Source organism: Centroberyx affinis, unplaced genomic scaffold, assembly GCF_046629955.1.
Source record: "Centroberyx affinis isolate AG114_WGS23_722 - 3 ecotype Tasmania unplaced genomic scaffold, CSIRO-AGI_Caff_v1 ptg003935l_1, whole genome shotgun sequence".
NCBI lineage: Eukaryota > Metazoa > Chordata > Actinopteri > Beryciformes > Berycidae > Centroberyx > Centroberyx affinis.
Genome location: NW_027281764.1, coordinates 304,909 through 320,000, shown reverse-complemented (window position 1 = coordinate 320,000; position 15,092 = coordinate 304,909). Strand labels below are relative to the sequence as shown.

Here is a 15,092-nt window from a genome sequence, read left to right as displayed (position 1 = left end):
AGTAAATAAATAAATAAACAGAGCTAAGTAACATTAGACTTCATTATAGTATATGTGTGTGAAACTCAATGTGTCATTACGGAAATGGCAATTTCGCAGCTCAGCAAATTATATGATGATGATTTCTCAAGTATTGTAATAGATCTCTCATGGCTTAAGGTAATACTGGTTCATCCTATCAAACTGACACGGGAAAACAAATCTACATTTAACTATGGTCATGAGAGAAACACTAGAGAGAGGTTGAATGTTTGCCTGTGTGTGTCTGTGTGTGTGTGTGTGTGTGTGTGTGTGTGTGTGTGTGTGTGTGTGTGTGTGTGTGCGTGCATATGAGAATGCGTACCACTCTCCATCAGCGAACTTGGCGATGCAGTAGTCCCCTCGGCGTGCGGCGTAGGATCCCTCTACAGGCGGCTGGGCAGCGATCTCTGCCCTCATGGTCTCCATCAGACTCTCCAACTGGCCTCCTGACATGGGTGAGAACGGATGGAGAGAGGGAGTGGATAAAAGGCCAAGGCACAGCACTTAAACAAATGTTCAGCAAATATGTTGGATTCAGCGTTAGTCCATTTCCATGAGAAAACACCAAACTCTTTACCAAATGTACAAAACTGCCACCCCTGCTTTAGAGAATCAGCTATAACACTTGATACATCTGGACAAAGACAAATGGCATGAGTCCACCTGGCTAGACCGTACAGCTCCTGATTTAAACTCATTTTAAAAAAACTGCTCTCTCTTTAACAGTTTGTTGCTAATGGTATGCCAGAAATAATCAGCTCACAACCATGTCACTCCCCACTGCTCTCCAGAGACTCAGGCCCAAAATGGCTGCTAGCTGCACAGCTCAAAAAGGTTTCTGTTGCTGTTAGCCCATTAGCAACATGCAGCTAATGCTAGTTCCCTGTTGGAGAACTACAGCTCTCCCAATGGGCCTTTCTCGCCTATCAAGCCATTATATCATGTGCGGCAGAACTGTTATGGCGGATTCAAGGCGAGAATGCGGCCGTCGATATAGTCTGAGTTGGAGAATTCAGATAGCAAGTCAGGGCTCCATGGACTCACTGACTGCAATAAGTGGAAGGCTGATTTGCAGCCATCAGCTGCAATTGGGGAGCTGTTTGTGTGTGTAATTGAGTGTATGTGTCTACAAGAGTGTGGTTGTGGGTGTGTGTTCTGCTGTTTGTGTATTGTGTATGTTTGTTTGTGTATGTTTCAGTACGTTCATGCACGCATGTGTGTATATGAGCGAGTTTGTGCGGGGCCGTGCTTGCGAGGCTGTGTAAAGTGCGGAAGCGCTTACAGCAGCGAGTTTAGCAAAGTGGCCCATGTGAAATTACATGGTGATTTGTTGACAACCCATTTCCATTGATTTCCGCCTGGAGGGGGGGTAGGTAGGGTGGGAGGATAATGCAACAGCTCTCTCCAAACAAACACAGGCACACATACACACAGCTGTTTCTACACTGGGAGGATATGGAGGTAAAAACAAAATATTCTCAGATATGTAACACTACCAACAGTCTTACAGTCAAAGGCAAATAAAGGCACATATATGGATACAATTAGCAAAGTACAAGCACATACACACACACACAGAAACAACCATCCAGAGAGTGTAGTGTGTTGAGGTGTGACCCAGGCTAAAGAGTCGCTGTTTTAGCATTTGTGACCCTGGGGCCAGCGAAGACGACGACGTCAACAACCACGACACCAACACCAACAAGGTGCAAGACTAACAGCACTTGTGCGTGTGTGTCTGTGTGTGTGTAAAATTAGTAGGGTCTGCTTACTATGCGTGTTACAATCAAACAAACAGCTCGGAGGCAGGCAGCACCACAGTACACCCTCCCCCCCTACACACACACACACACCTTTCTTTACTCCCTCACTGCTGCTCTGAGTTCTTATGAGCACCTTATATTATTTCCGCCTGCGTAAGAGCATTTGCTTGTGGAGCGCAAGAAGACGAAGGGAAAAAAACAAAACTATTCGGCTGTTTTCCCAGGTTTATCTGTGCTGAAACAGCCAGGCAGCCGCCAGCCAGCACTGGGCAAGATACCTTCATTAGCATGATGTCAAACTTAAACAGAGAGAGAGCGAGAGCGAGCAACTCAGCTAACCCACAGGGGGTACGAAGGGATGGAGAAGGTGGGGGGGTGGGGGAACGGAGAAACTAGGCCTCGTTAAAGAGGAGCGTGTGAAGGAAAGGCTGATGGGAGCTCAATTTGATTTGGGGGGGGGTGTCCAAACATCTCATTGGCCACCCACTGCTACACCGACTGCTGATGAATGCAGAGAGGGGAATGGGAATATAAATACACACACAGACACACACCAAACAGACGCGTCCTCAGCGTTTTGTAGAAGGTGCAGTTTTTGGAAAACATGTCAGATGAATTGCTTTCCGAACCCCTTGCCTCATCAAGACACACACACACATACACACACACAAAGGTGGTGTGGTTACGTTGTGACGCTGTAGCTTTACCACAGCGGCTTGGTGCAGACTTAGTGGAATGGCATCAGGCTGCGGCTGTCAGAGTCAGCCTCCTCCTTGATTTATTAATCTAATTAAAAAAAGTTAGAGTGTGCCTTCCTTCCTTCTCAGACCAGGGAGGAAGCATGTGCTAGTGTGCGTTGGTGCGTGCGTGTGTGTGTATTTACACTGACTTATATATTTATTTCCTTTCTTGGGCCATGTTCCACTTTGGGTCCATAGAGAACTGCATAAATAACACATGAGCTTTAAGGGGGTTCTACCCAGTGATTTATATATATGTACATACACACACGAAGCCTAATGGATTTAGCTACTTAATATAGCCTAATTAACAATGCTTTATTTATGTAAATGGAATAGGCAGGGAGGGATGGAAGTAGAGCGGTACAGCTGGAATATGAGATGCATTAAGTGAGGGACACTATGGTCCACTGGTGGAAGTAGCATAGCCTAACACATGACTTAAAGCTACGATATGCAACTTTTTGTCTTGAGACAGGTATACCGTTTGTCCCGCCCTCCTCCCCCTCCTGTGGTCATGTTCCTGTCCCAACACTTGTCACTCATCTTGATGAGCTGTCTATCTTGAAACAGCTTCTAGCCTGAAGCTGAGGTAACCAACATCGGTAAAGCCCACAACAGAGATTGAAGGAGGAGACGACAAATTCAGGGAATCCGCAATTAAGGCAATGTCACTTGCAAATAGAGGATTTACACATGTATCCACAGGGTCACACACAGACCCAGACTGATAAGGTATGAGATATCCTATTCATTTATTGTTATTTATAAAGTCAAAAAGTTGAATATATTGTAGCTTTAAGGAAAAACGCAGCATATGCATATCAGTGATTATTGGTATACAGACGCAGGACACCATGCACACACATCCAGACCCAAACCTGAACGCCATGCTATGTTCATTATGTCTGTCTATATTTGTTCGCTGTTTGACGTTTATTTATAAACCAGCTCAACAAGGCAAATTACTGTCATGTGTAAATGTAACTGCCGATTAAACTGATCCATGAATACAGTTTAATCTAACAGCTACACATCCACATACCGTGCTATGGAACCTGAGAGTATATTTAACCTGAATGTATTTTATATGTATGGCGCTAATGCAATTTGTCGTGTTTACGTTCACTGGCGCTATGAAGTTTATGTGTTATAAATCTCAGAGTGATTTTATATCTCTACCAAAACCAAATCCATATATGGCTGAAGTTTACATAGGATCTGGCAGGGCTTGCAGTAACAGGGCGCTGACAGTGCAGTGCTATGGATCACTGATTTCACTGGGCTGATTTATGATCCACTGTGACCCTTAGATTCACTCTAATTACTGCCGGGTCAAGTCCAGTCACAACGTTAACAGTAAATCCACTTCCCTCAACCAACTACTTAGAAGAACTCTTAGGAAAAAAATGGGTTGTGGTGGTTAATGTGTTTTCATGGATGTAGACATCTTTCGACAAATAAGAGTTCACTGTATCAATTATTATATTATAATTTATGTGTTCTATGTTGGTTGATTTACAATTTTAGTTTTTAATTATATTACAGATTGACAAGGAAAAAAAACGTTTATTCCAACCTTCCAAACTCATCAATGATGCGTGTACTGTTGATAGAGATCAATTTGGCCAAAATAATTGGTGAATGTGGTGCTTATGTGAAAATGTAAGGCACAATGTAGACACATGTGCAGACATGCATGCACGCGCACACACACCATTTTCCATTCACACCGGATATCGTTTTTGTTCTTACCTTTCCCACCCACACACACACCCACACACACACACACACACACACACACATCTTCAGCCTCTTCCTGACATCTTGATTGAGTAGTGAAGAACACCTCTTAACGTCTACACCTTTCCTCCTCCTGTGTGCCCCTGTGCAAGACTGCAGGGTGCGTTTGATTTCATATGCAGAGTACACCTCATGCATTCTCATCATCCCCTCCTGGGATTCACATGTCTAATTTGCTGTGCAGGCATCTTGGGCCATGATGGCCTGGCGTGGGGGTCACCAATTTACTAGGCACACATCATCCATGTGTTGGTAGAACAGTAGTTTCTTAAATCAGTCTCATAAAATCAGCCATAAATTTGGAATTTTAATTAGTGATTACAATTTCCAAATATTAATGGTACATCAATTAAATTAATTTGGATCGTATATTAAGCTGACCAACTAAATTTGTCCCTTCAATAAATGAACAGCACTAGGCAAGCTACTGTGCAACAATGAATGAAGTTTATTATACTAGTAATGTATCAAATGGTGACATAATAGTAATGTATCAAATGGCTGTGCATTTGAGTATAATAGGCAAAAAAAAAGGCATAATAATCCTAAAATTCGAAAATAACACAACAGGTAGTGTGTGTATGTGTGAGTGGGGGGAGCAGTATGTGTGCGTGTGTGTGTGAGGAACAAAGGGTCATAAATCAGGAGCTCAGATGGAGGGAAAGCGGTGCAGGCCAAGGCCTCCCTGACTTAGTAAACTGAGCTGAATGAAAATTTTAGGGATGCTATCTAATTACCAAGGTTATTAGAAAGGATCAAAGCAATTAGTTGTTCTGGGGAAAAGAGAGTTAGCGCGCGCTACAAAGACTCCAGACGCGTATTGGTAGTGCGTACACATAACTCTCTTAAATGTAATATCTAAATCTAATAAAAGTTCTATATCTAATCTAAATCTAATAAATGGTCTAACGCACACTGCCCTGAATTTATTTCACAAAGGAATGCAATTCCTTTACTTTCGGTGGGCAATACCCATTGATTAAGACTAATCCAACTCTGCCCAGATGATTCAGCCTTGCTTTAAGAGCCTTTGGGATCCAAAGTCGTTCTCGTGTGTATATGCAGTTTTCGGGCCAGCAGAAAGGAAGAATTGGAAGAATTATTGTAGAATTCAGAGTTCATCAACGGGAATCATGCAAACAGGGAAAGCTGTTCGCCTCAGTTTCTGCAGGTTGCAGCTGCATTGGCCTTCTGTGCCTTCAGGTTCACGAAGATTGTACAGGCGCTATAGACTGGTTTCAACTTTTTCATCATCTTCACTGAGATCATCATGTAAGAAAACAGAAATTAGCTTTACATGCTATACGCTTCGGAGCACACAGTAAAGCCGAACCCTCTGGGGTCAAATGAGCAAATGCCTACAGCAGTGCAACCTCCCAGTGAAATGGGCACATATCAATGTGCATAGTCACATCAACAGGAAATACAACCAAGACACTCTGCAATATAGAGACGTGGACTGCAATTTAATGTTGGCACAAAGACAACTAAAAATTTGTGTGCAAGGAAGGGTAAAACGTGTCGAGTGTGATTCCCTATTTTGTGTTGAAGGGAGAGCCAAAGCGATGATCCAAAAAAGAGCCAAACCACTGACTGTGTCTGATCCTGGCCAATCTCTGTCTCTGTCTTTATCTCTCTCTTCCTCTGTTGTTTTTTCTCCCTCGTTCTGTAATTTGTTTATGCACCATTATGGCTGCAGCTGTTTGTAAATCATATATAATTACATTGTGAATGCCCAGTGCAGAATGAGAGAGCGATTAGGCTCAGAAAGGAGAAAACAAGGGATAGAGAGAGAGCGAGAGAGAGAATGAGAGAGAGAAATATAAAGACAGAACAATTTTAGAGGTTGATTATGATCACATTTGATTATAGTGTGGCACACGGTGTGTGAGCAGAGACGAAGGGGAAAAACAAAAAGCCAATGAAAACAGTGAATCATGTGCCCTTTCGCTACGCGTCCCAAGGCCGTACTGAATTCTATTAAGCTGTTTACGAAAGCCATTAAACCAGAGGAGGGTAAATAATCACAATATGACAGAAGTAGAGGCCAAGAGACCAGCGGTTGCTTATGAAAGCATTCTCATTTCCTGGCTTATAAGAATGAAGGAATTAAGAGACAAAGCGGAATGCATCTGTGAAAAGGACGCTCAGCGGGGGAAACAAGTGACCAGAGAGGATGGGGCATCAGTGGCTGTAATTAATGAAAGACAAAAGAGACAACATCTGGAGGAGTGAAACACTGAGGGATGTGTTCAATGAAGCGGACACACACACACAAAACCATTTCGCATCAACGTTCCCGACCATCTCAGATGCATCGTGAAGCTTTTGGTTGATCTGTCACGGTCTGTGTAGGCAATAAGGAAGGTGCATCTTCCACCGAGTGACGCGCAGCCGATGAGCAGAGACTTGTGCTTTAGCTCACCTGCTGGTTGGGAGTGTTAAATATGCATGAGGTTTGGACGAGTGTATCCTCTGGGGCAGGGGGATGGCTGTGTTTGAGGACATGCAAGCAACGCTTCAAAGGCAAAAAGGCCGCACTGATAAACAACACAACACAGAGACAGACAGGCACAGTATGTGCTGGCTTGGGAGCAGACATACAGTGTGCATACGTGCTAACACACACACACATATACATAAGCCTGTTATCCAATGATACATAACACCCCCTACCCAGTGATCGAAACAGATTCAAAGGCCATATCTCACTTAGGGATATTTGTACACTATCCAAAGACAAAAAGTGTGACAAGGAGGGAGCTGGGGCAGCAGGGAGGATGAGATGGCTTTATGGGGAGCTATTTACTCCCCTTCCTGACTGACGTTTAGAGTGTCAGCGTCTGCCGAGCATTGAGGGAGGCCACCATAAAAAACAAATGATCACCCAGCTTGACTAATAGCGCTCCAGACCCGCAGGAGAGTGATATGGATTATGCCTCGCGCAATAGCCACCCCGCCACCCCGCCACCCCGAGTCCCCCATCCCATTCTACCCTTCCCCGCAGTCTGTAGCCTTTTCCAGCAAATTACCGTTTCTGTAATTGGAAAAGCCATCGCCGAAAAATCTAAACAGAGACAGCATCTGCGGCTCTCTCTTTTTGTATCAGTCTCTCCCACTCCTCCTCTCCCTTCCACCCGTCGAGCCTCATCGAGTGCAGCTAATGCCCTGTTTTGATTGCAAGGAATCCAAATATACTCATAAGCCCGCCCGCGGCATGTTTCAGAGAGGGAGGCTGAGCCAGGCCAATTCTGAAGAGAACCCCATATGGACCTGTGAGTGGTTCACCACTGTGAAAAGTGTCATTCAGCCATTTGCTTGAGGTAACAGGCCCGGGAGTTGACATTAGCACAAATCAAGCGCACTAGGATAGTGCAGGATGTGGATGAGGACACTTATTTCCGCATGAAAATCAAAAGCACCCCACCTCAGCCGACAGGTGAGCTGACCTTTTAGAAGCCAAGTTGCGCATCTGATTTAATAATGAATGCCTTGGCGGGGGAGAGGGAAAGATCATCCGGGCAGGGCTCTGACCTCTAAATATTGCATCTGCTGCAGTAGCAGGGAGCTGGGAGAGTGAAAAACAGCAGTGTCGGCTGCTTCTTCCACTGCTGCTCTCGTTTACTTGCTTGGTTACTTTCTTTACTTTCAGTGTGTGGTAGAGTGCCACCACAAAAAGGCCTTATGCACACTTCAGCTCAATAAAACATGACAAGGATATGGTCCAGAGTCCATGGACTCTTCAGGACAAGGTTTAAAAAAAAAAAAAAAAAGAAATAAAAAAAACAATCCAGAGGCAAGACATAATTAGACAATTAAATTAGAACAAAAACCGACTTTTCTCTATTCATCACCAGAAAAAAAAAAACAGATTCTGTACAGCCCGCAGCTAAGGTGTGAAGATTTATAATCACTTAAATTTTAACAATACAGTTACTTAATTTTTACTTTCATTTAGGAGTAAAGTGTCTCACCTTTGACTGACTGACCTGACTTTGGCTCTTGATGCCCACAAAGCTGTCGCAAAGATATCTCCTCTGAAACAAACCTCACATGGACAACAGCAACAGGCAGCCTTGTGACAGCCAACCTCATTTTCCCTTAAGCTCTGCTGTACATGGTGGTCTTCAGTTGGCTGCCTTGCCATGACATCCAATTAGAAAACACCTCACCAAGATCAATATGGAATGCTAACGCTCATGTCCTCTTATTGAAATCAATACTAGCGAATGCCAGTGCAACCAGGGGAACTTAAGTACACTTCAGAATATAGAAGAGGAAAGGGAAGAAAAGGGAAGGCAGGGTGCTGTGATATACTGTAGGGAGGCCATATTGGCTGAAGGCGTCTTGACCTTGGAAGGCAGACATTTAAGAGGAGACCACCACAGAGGGCAGATAAATAAAGAAAAGCTCCAAGGGAGCTGAGATTAGGAAGAGCATAAACAAGGAGCAAAGACCAAAGTCCATATGAAAACTAACAGGCAATCGGCAGTATAAAAAACAGCCCAGGCTAAAGCAAGGCAATATAGGCAAAATTGAAAAATGAAATTTCAAACTGGTGGAATTCAAACTCAAAAGACAAGAAAATTGGCCTGATCTGAAGCCTAGCCAGAGAGAGAGCAGCTCCCTGCTTGCTTTGCTCCATCGGTGGCCGGGTCCAGCATCATTAGGTGAGGAACAGCTGCTGTGTGTAAAAGGTAGAAGTGTGAATAATGTGGACGGAGTGGCACCTGGTTGGGGGGAACGACTCCACTCATTATGACTCTGTACGGCTGCCAGGAAACAAGCACTAGACAGGATGTACCGCCGACTGGGCCGCAGCTGAGGCTCGGGGTGGGGAGAAAATGTGTTCGCCGGCCTAGGCCAGGCCGCGCAATCCAGTCCGATGGAGAGGACAACCCCGGGAAGTCCAAGCCAGGGAAAGGCCACTAGCTTGGCGGAGGGAATCCTGTAGAAATGTTCCAGGCTGAGGCCATACACAGCCAACGCAGAATGGAGTGTTTTAACTAACATGAACACATCAGGAGACTGGGAACCTGGTTGTGTATATGCCAGACATCATGATGAGAACATGGCCCTAAGGTCAGAAGACGTTTACATGAAAACTAAGAGTCAGGTATACTATAGTTCCTTGGCCAAAACACCCCAAAAAGTAGCATTGTGTCCAATATCCAGGTTCCCCACAGCCATCATGGTTCTGCACCTATAATGTCTTCCAAGCTATATTTAGCAGGTCTTAATTATGCCGGCTCGCCAATATAGCGGCAAACCTTGAGCGGTGTATAGCGCATAGTCACTTCCCCCCCCTGTGCCTGGAGTGGCCTCTGTCTTTTACAGTGTCCAAGGTCACAGAGATCTATGCAGGTCCCCCTCTGACAGTAATTACATATAGCCTCCGGAGAGAGAGAGAGAGAGAGAGAGAGAGAGAGAGAGAGAGAGAGAGAGAGAGAGAGAGAGAGAGAGAGAGAGAGAGAGAGAGAGAGAGAGAGAGAGAGAGAGAGAGAGAGAGAGAGAGAGAGAGAGAGATACACAAAGAAAATAGGGAGAGATGGAGGGGTGGAAGGAGGGAGGGAACAATGTGTGTGTGGAGAGAAAGTGTGAGACAATGAGAGAGATGAACGAACAGAGCGGCAGATAAAGGCCCTTAAGATAAACCGAGAATTTAAAAGAGTGCAATCCCTCAAATTTCCCGCTGACTAGGAAAAACCATTTCCAACATGAAATTAATCACAAACGGAGCTCATACATACAAAAAGACATCGATATGGGAAAAACCCACACTTAGAGTAATTAAATGTGAATAATTAAAAAGTGAAAAAAAAAGTGTGAAATACAGAGCGCTTACGACCCCCGGAGAATAAAAGATATTACGAACTATCCATTTCTCCCTACAGTGTTTGAGAATTATTTAGAAGATAGCACAGCGCTGAGATTACCACACTAGGCCTGCGTGTGTGTGTGTGTGTGTGTGTGTGTGTGTGTGTGTGTGTGTGTGTGTGTGCGTGCGTGTGTGTGCGTGTGTGTGCGTGTGTGTGTTGTCCACAGGCAATGAAACACAGGGTGCAGTGAGCTGCTTGCACTGCACATGACCTGACAGTTTTAAAAGCTCGTCTTTTAGACTATTGGGGAGATAAGTGGTTTCACAGTGAGTGTTTACGCACAATAATTTGTTTATTTTTCTTTGTGTTTATATCTACTTACTATTCTCTGAGTTTAATTTATTTATTTTATTTAACCTTTATTTAACCAGGTAAGTCAATTGAGAACCAATTCTCAAGTTACAGTACATAAGGTTTAGGTTTGGGGAATGTGGCAAATATTTGGACGTCTAATCCTTCAGACTTCCACAGCACCTTACTTCCTATCATGAGTTAAAGGCTGATCATACATGATTGATGGGAAACCAAATTATTATAATCACATTAGGTCAGTGATCACTTCAGGTAAGGGAGGAGGAAGTTAAGACACGTAAATGGCCCACACCTCACATCATCACACTGTCAAAGTCAAATCCATATACTCCTATTCTCTACTTCAAGTTACTTCCAAGAACTCTTGTTTCTGGCTCTTGTCCCAGTCATTTTGTGTGCGTGTTTGTGTGTGTCAGAGTGTGTAATTAGGCGGGCTGGGGAAAGGCCAGGGAAAAGCCAGTTAGCCTTGCCCTCCCTGTCACGGGTGCGCTGTACCTCAAGGTTGGTCAAGGAGTCTTCGTCGAAAGTGATCTCCAGCTGGCAAATGGAGTGCTGGCAGTGGCTGCCAAAAAAAACACTGACTGTGGCCTTTGACTCTGATCTTAGCAGGTAAAAGTGTAACAGCAGGGGAGGAAATAGCTAGGTGCAGTGGACGCGAACAATCACATTTCCCAAGCATAATGTGGGTCTGCATGCACAATTTTGGTGAGGGCTTTAAGCATTTGTAATTGTCCAGAGCCGGGGAATATTTCATGTCACTCCTATAGGACTTCACAGCACCTTATGTGATAGAAATGGTATGGAAGAGGTTAAATGGCATAGCCTAAGTGTTTTATACATGGGAAAAGGCTTGGACCATAACGCGTACATAAAAAATCTATTTCACACTGGTTGAGGCAAAAACCAATCAAAATTTGATTTAAGCTGGCCAATCTAAAGGGGGACATGAACTGTGGCACAAATTGATGCCCCAAACATTATAACCAATTTACCGGCTATGTAAAATGTTATGCTGTCATCAAGTGCAATCTCAAGAGCATTTATGAAATTCAGCCTCCGCTCCCAAGCCTATCTCTGTATACAAATTCCTGCACTTCAGAAATTGAGGGTAAGGGGAGAGAGAGGGGGTGGAACATGTAATGATATTGCAAAGCACTCAGCTTGTATGATTTTACAGGCCCCAACGCTTTGATGTGCTCTTCAAGGGGCTGGTACGACTTAATGTAGCTTTAAGGAAGCGTCAGCGGGAATGAAAGAGACCAAGGAAGAAAAAGAGACAAGGAGGGGAGGCGAGGGGGGGCAGCGTGATAGAGAGGGAGATGAGGAGAGTGAGGCAGGGGGTGAGGACTGGTCAGGTTTTGCTTCCCTGCTGGAAAATAACAATCTTTTTTTTTTTTTTTTAACTTGCACATAAGGTTCTTGGTGGAAGAACACGGACCAATTAAAAACTAAAAAAAAGGCCCCAGCATTGCTGGATCATCTAAAATTGAGCCTTTAGAAGAGAAAAGATTAAATAACTCACAGCTCTCCTGTCAGAATACACTGAGGGCAGCAATATAATGCTTGGAAGAAAAAAAAAATGCAGTTTGTGTGCAATTTCTTTAAATGCAACATTTATGCTGCTCCTGAGAGAAAGTTGGGAATGCTTTGCGTCTTGCTGTTTCCCCAGGTCCCTTATATATATTTCAAAAGGCATTTATGAGAAATATGCCAAAAATCAATAAAAAAAAAAAAACTTTCATCCCCTATTCATTTTCTCATGTGTAGCTTTTGCATACTGTTTTCCCAATGCTAAGAGGTCCCTCCACTGCAACCGACCTTGTAGATATTGCATAACACCCCCCCCCCCCACCTCCAATCCATTATTCACATGTACTTCTCCCATGCTTACAGTATGTGCTGCTGACTGCATTAACCCTAGATGCAGGCTCACATGTGACACAAGCATTTCAGCCTCTTCCCAGTGACAACTGATGCTGATCAGTGATAAAACCTGGCACATCGCCTTAACATCACTCCCGGCTTGGAGGGGAGAAAGGCTGAAGTAGCCAGAGGGGGTGCAAGGGCTTTAGATTTGAATCTACAGCTTGTAGAAAGAAGAGGAAGAAAAGATTGTTTCTGAGTGCTTTCCAACACCTGGAGGTTTCCAGGAATGGTGTATGTGTCTGTGAGTCTAAGTGTATGGAGTGAGTGAAGGAAAGGGAGGGGAGAGGGAGGGAGAGGGCATTTAAAAAGAACTGGCGGGGCCAAATGCTTTCCACACTCATACGTGATTGGATTGTTACGCCCCTAGTGATGCCCAGGCTCAGATTGGCTGTAAGTGAAGGCAAATTAATTAATTATGGCAGTAAGGCAAATTAAGAGGTGACCAAAGTCAATTTCATGGCCCCTGACAAAGTCGACTGCCACTGAAGCCAGATGTGGTGGGAGCTGAGAGGGAGAGCTGCACATCCCTGACTGCTCACACACGCAAGAATCCACACAGTATGAAGAGACAATGATTGACATCAAGGCTTCAAATCTGTTCCGGTTGGTGTGCGAATGTGTTCCATGTCCAACGTAAAATCAGTTTTTCTACTAGTTATGTAGATTCATGAATGGGTTTTATAGCAGACATCTAGAATAGTGAGGGGCAAGAAGCATGAGAGTGTGTGTAAGCACTTGTGTGCACAAATACTTACACACAGGTACAGATGTATACACACACCCCCCTCTCTTTTGCTAAGGTACAGGACGGTCCATTAGGCAAACACACTACCTGAAGGATGGACCGTTAACCAGCGCAAATCAGTAGAGGGGGAGGTATTATGTGTGAGAGGCACACACACACACACACACACATATAGCTTGTCAGAGGGAGCAGCCATGCAGGGACACCAGGGATTGTTAGTTTTCCCATCTCCAAACTTTTTCCCTCCCTTCCTCCCCGCGTCAGTGGTGACAGGGGGGGATGGTGTGATTTATTCCTGTCGTTCACTAGTAAAAACAAGCGGAACATCTTTTGTTTTGTTTCTCTTGGAGGGAGGGATGCTGCAGCGAGGGATGAGGTGAATGTCTGTGCAGTAGAGATAATTGTCATTCATAAAGTCAGTCTGGTGTGAAAAAAAAAAAAGGCGAGAGTATTGCTGGCACCTCTGTGTGGAGGTATTGTTTTAAGAGCCATTTAGTATGGGATTGTCGCATAGCATAATGAAGTACACACAAATAATACAAACACTTTTACTCAATAGCAATTTTAGCAATTTTCCAATTTACATTCGGTATATATATTCAAGACTGCTGCTCCTGTTTTGCGAGTTGCTCTTTCAGAATGATTTCCAAAGATATAACTGTACAGTTGGCCAACTTCATTCATCACTCACCTGTCATTTTAATCATCATTTATCACACAATTGTCATTGATAGCACTGTATTTGGCCTGTTGGGTTAGGTCCAAAAATCTACCTCACCACCCACCCACATTTGTGTAAACACATGCAAGTACAAACTAACCCCAATGCTACATTCAGACAACCACACGCACAGACACACACACTCACAAGTATCACATACAGACAATCATCCTCACACACACACACACACTCTCCAGGTACCTGTCTCTACATCCTGGGTGTAGAAGTGCAGGCTGTCGCTGATCTCGGTGACGCAGACTGATCTGTAGTTGGCCACACGCTCCTTCTCCTCTGACAGATGCACCACCTCCTCCACTGGCTTCTCCTCATAGTTAGCCCAGACCTATAGTACACAAACACACACACAGACAAACACAGGTGATACAAACATGTCAGTGGACTTAGAAGTGCATTAAAACCTAAGTCGTGTGTGAGTTAGAGTACCAGGTCTTTGCAATACTGATGTGGTGCAGAGCTGCTTAATTTCTTAAGATTATTTGTGCTATAATTGAGAGAAAATGTAAAAAGACAGATTGGTGAATAGATAACGTGACACAGAACAAGAGTCGAAACACTAAGAACCAAGTGGGCCTTCCCTATCCGCTCGATGCATAACTATGATTTGCACATTTTGCTCTGATGACTGATTTGTTCTCATATCTATGAGTCTAAAAGAGACTATCAGACCTTGCTGACATATCTCACTCATCATCTTTGACCAAGCAAAGAAAAGTGTCAGGTATCAATACACACTCAGTAAAGATATCCAAAACAGGCTACGATACACACATAAAAACACCCAATGTTTCCACCAGCCAACATTCTTTTTTGAGCAAGACCCAGAGGCTCTGAGTGAGTGAGTGTGAGTGTGTGTGTGTGTGTGTGTGTGTGTGTGTCTGTGTGTAAGCAGGTCATATCCTCCCTATGCTGCATCAAGGTTGGTTCTCTGTCGGCTCCCCGAGAGAAACAGAGGGCAGGAGGCTCATTAGGGAGGAGTGCTTTGCCTGAAGCCACATATCAAACTGTATGGACGTTGGTGGAGTGGTGTGTGTGTATGTGTGTGTGTGTGTGTGTGTGTGTGTGTGTGTGTTGTGTGTGTGTGTGTGTGTGTGTGTGTGTGTGTTTACAGAAAGACTGAATACAGTATGTTTGTATGCAGCTTCAACTACAGTGTGTTAAGCG

At 44.1% G+C, this 15,092-nt stretch overlaps 1 protein-coding gene across 3 annotated transcripts in view; it reads right to left on the bottom strand.

The window, feature by feature from the left end:
- Nucleotides 1-15,092, bottom strand: part of snd1 (staphylococcal nuclease and tudor domain containing 1) — a 186,771-nt gene that overhangs the window by 25,513 nt on the left and 146,166 nt on the right. For all 3 annotated transcript variants that reach the window (XM_071541726.1, XM_071541724.1, XM_071541723.1), the window contains 2 exons: nt 14,112-14,253; nt 344-467 (listed from right to left, as the gene is read on the bottom strand). In XM_071541726.1, the coding sequence (XP_071397827.1) occupies nt 344-467; nt 14,112-14,253 (266 nt within the window). The remainder of the gene's footprint in view (nt 1-343; nt 468-14,111; nt 14,254-15,092) is intronic.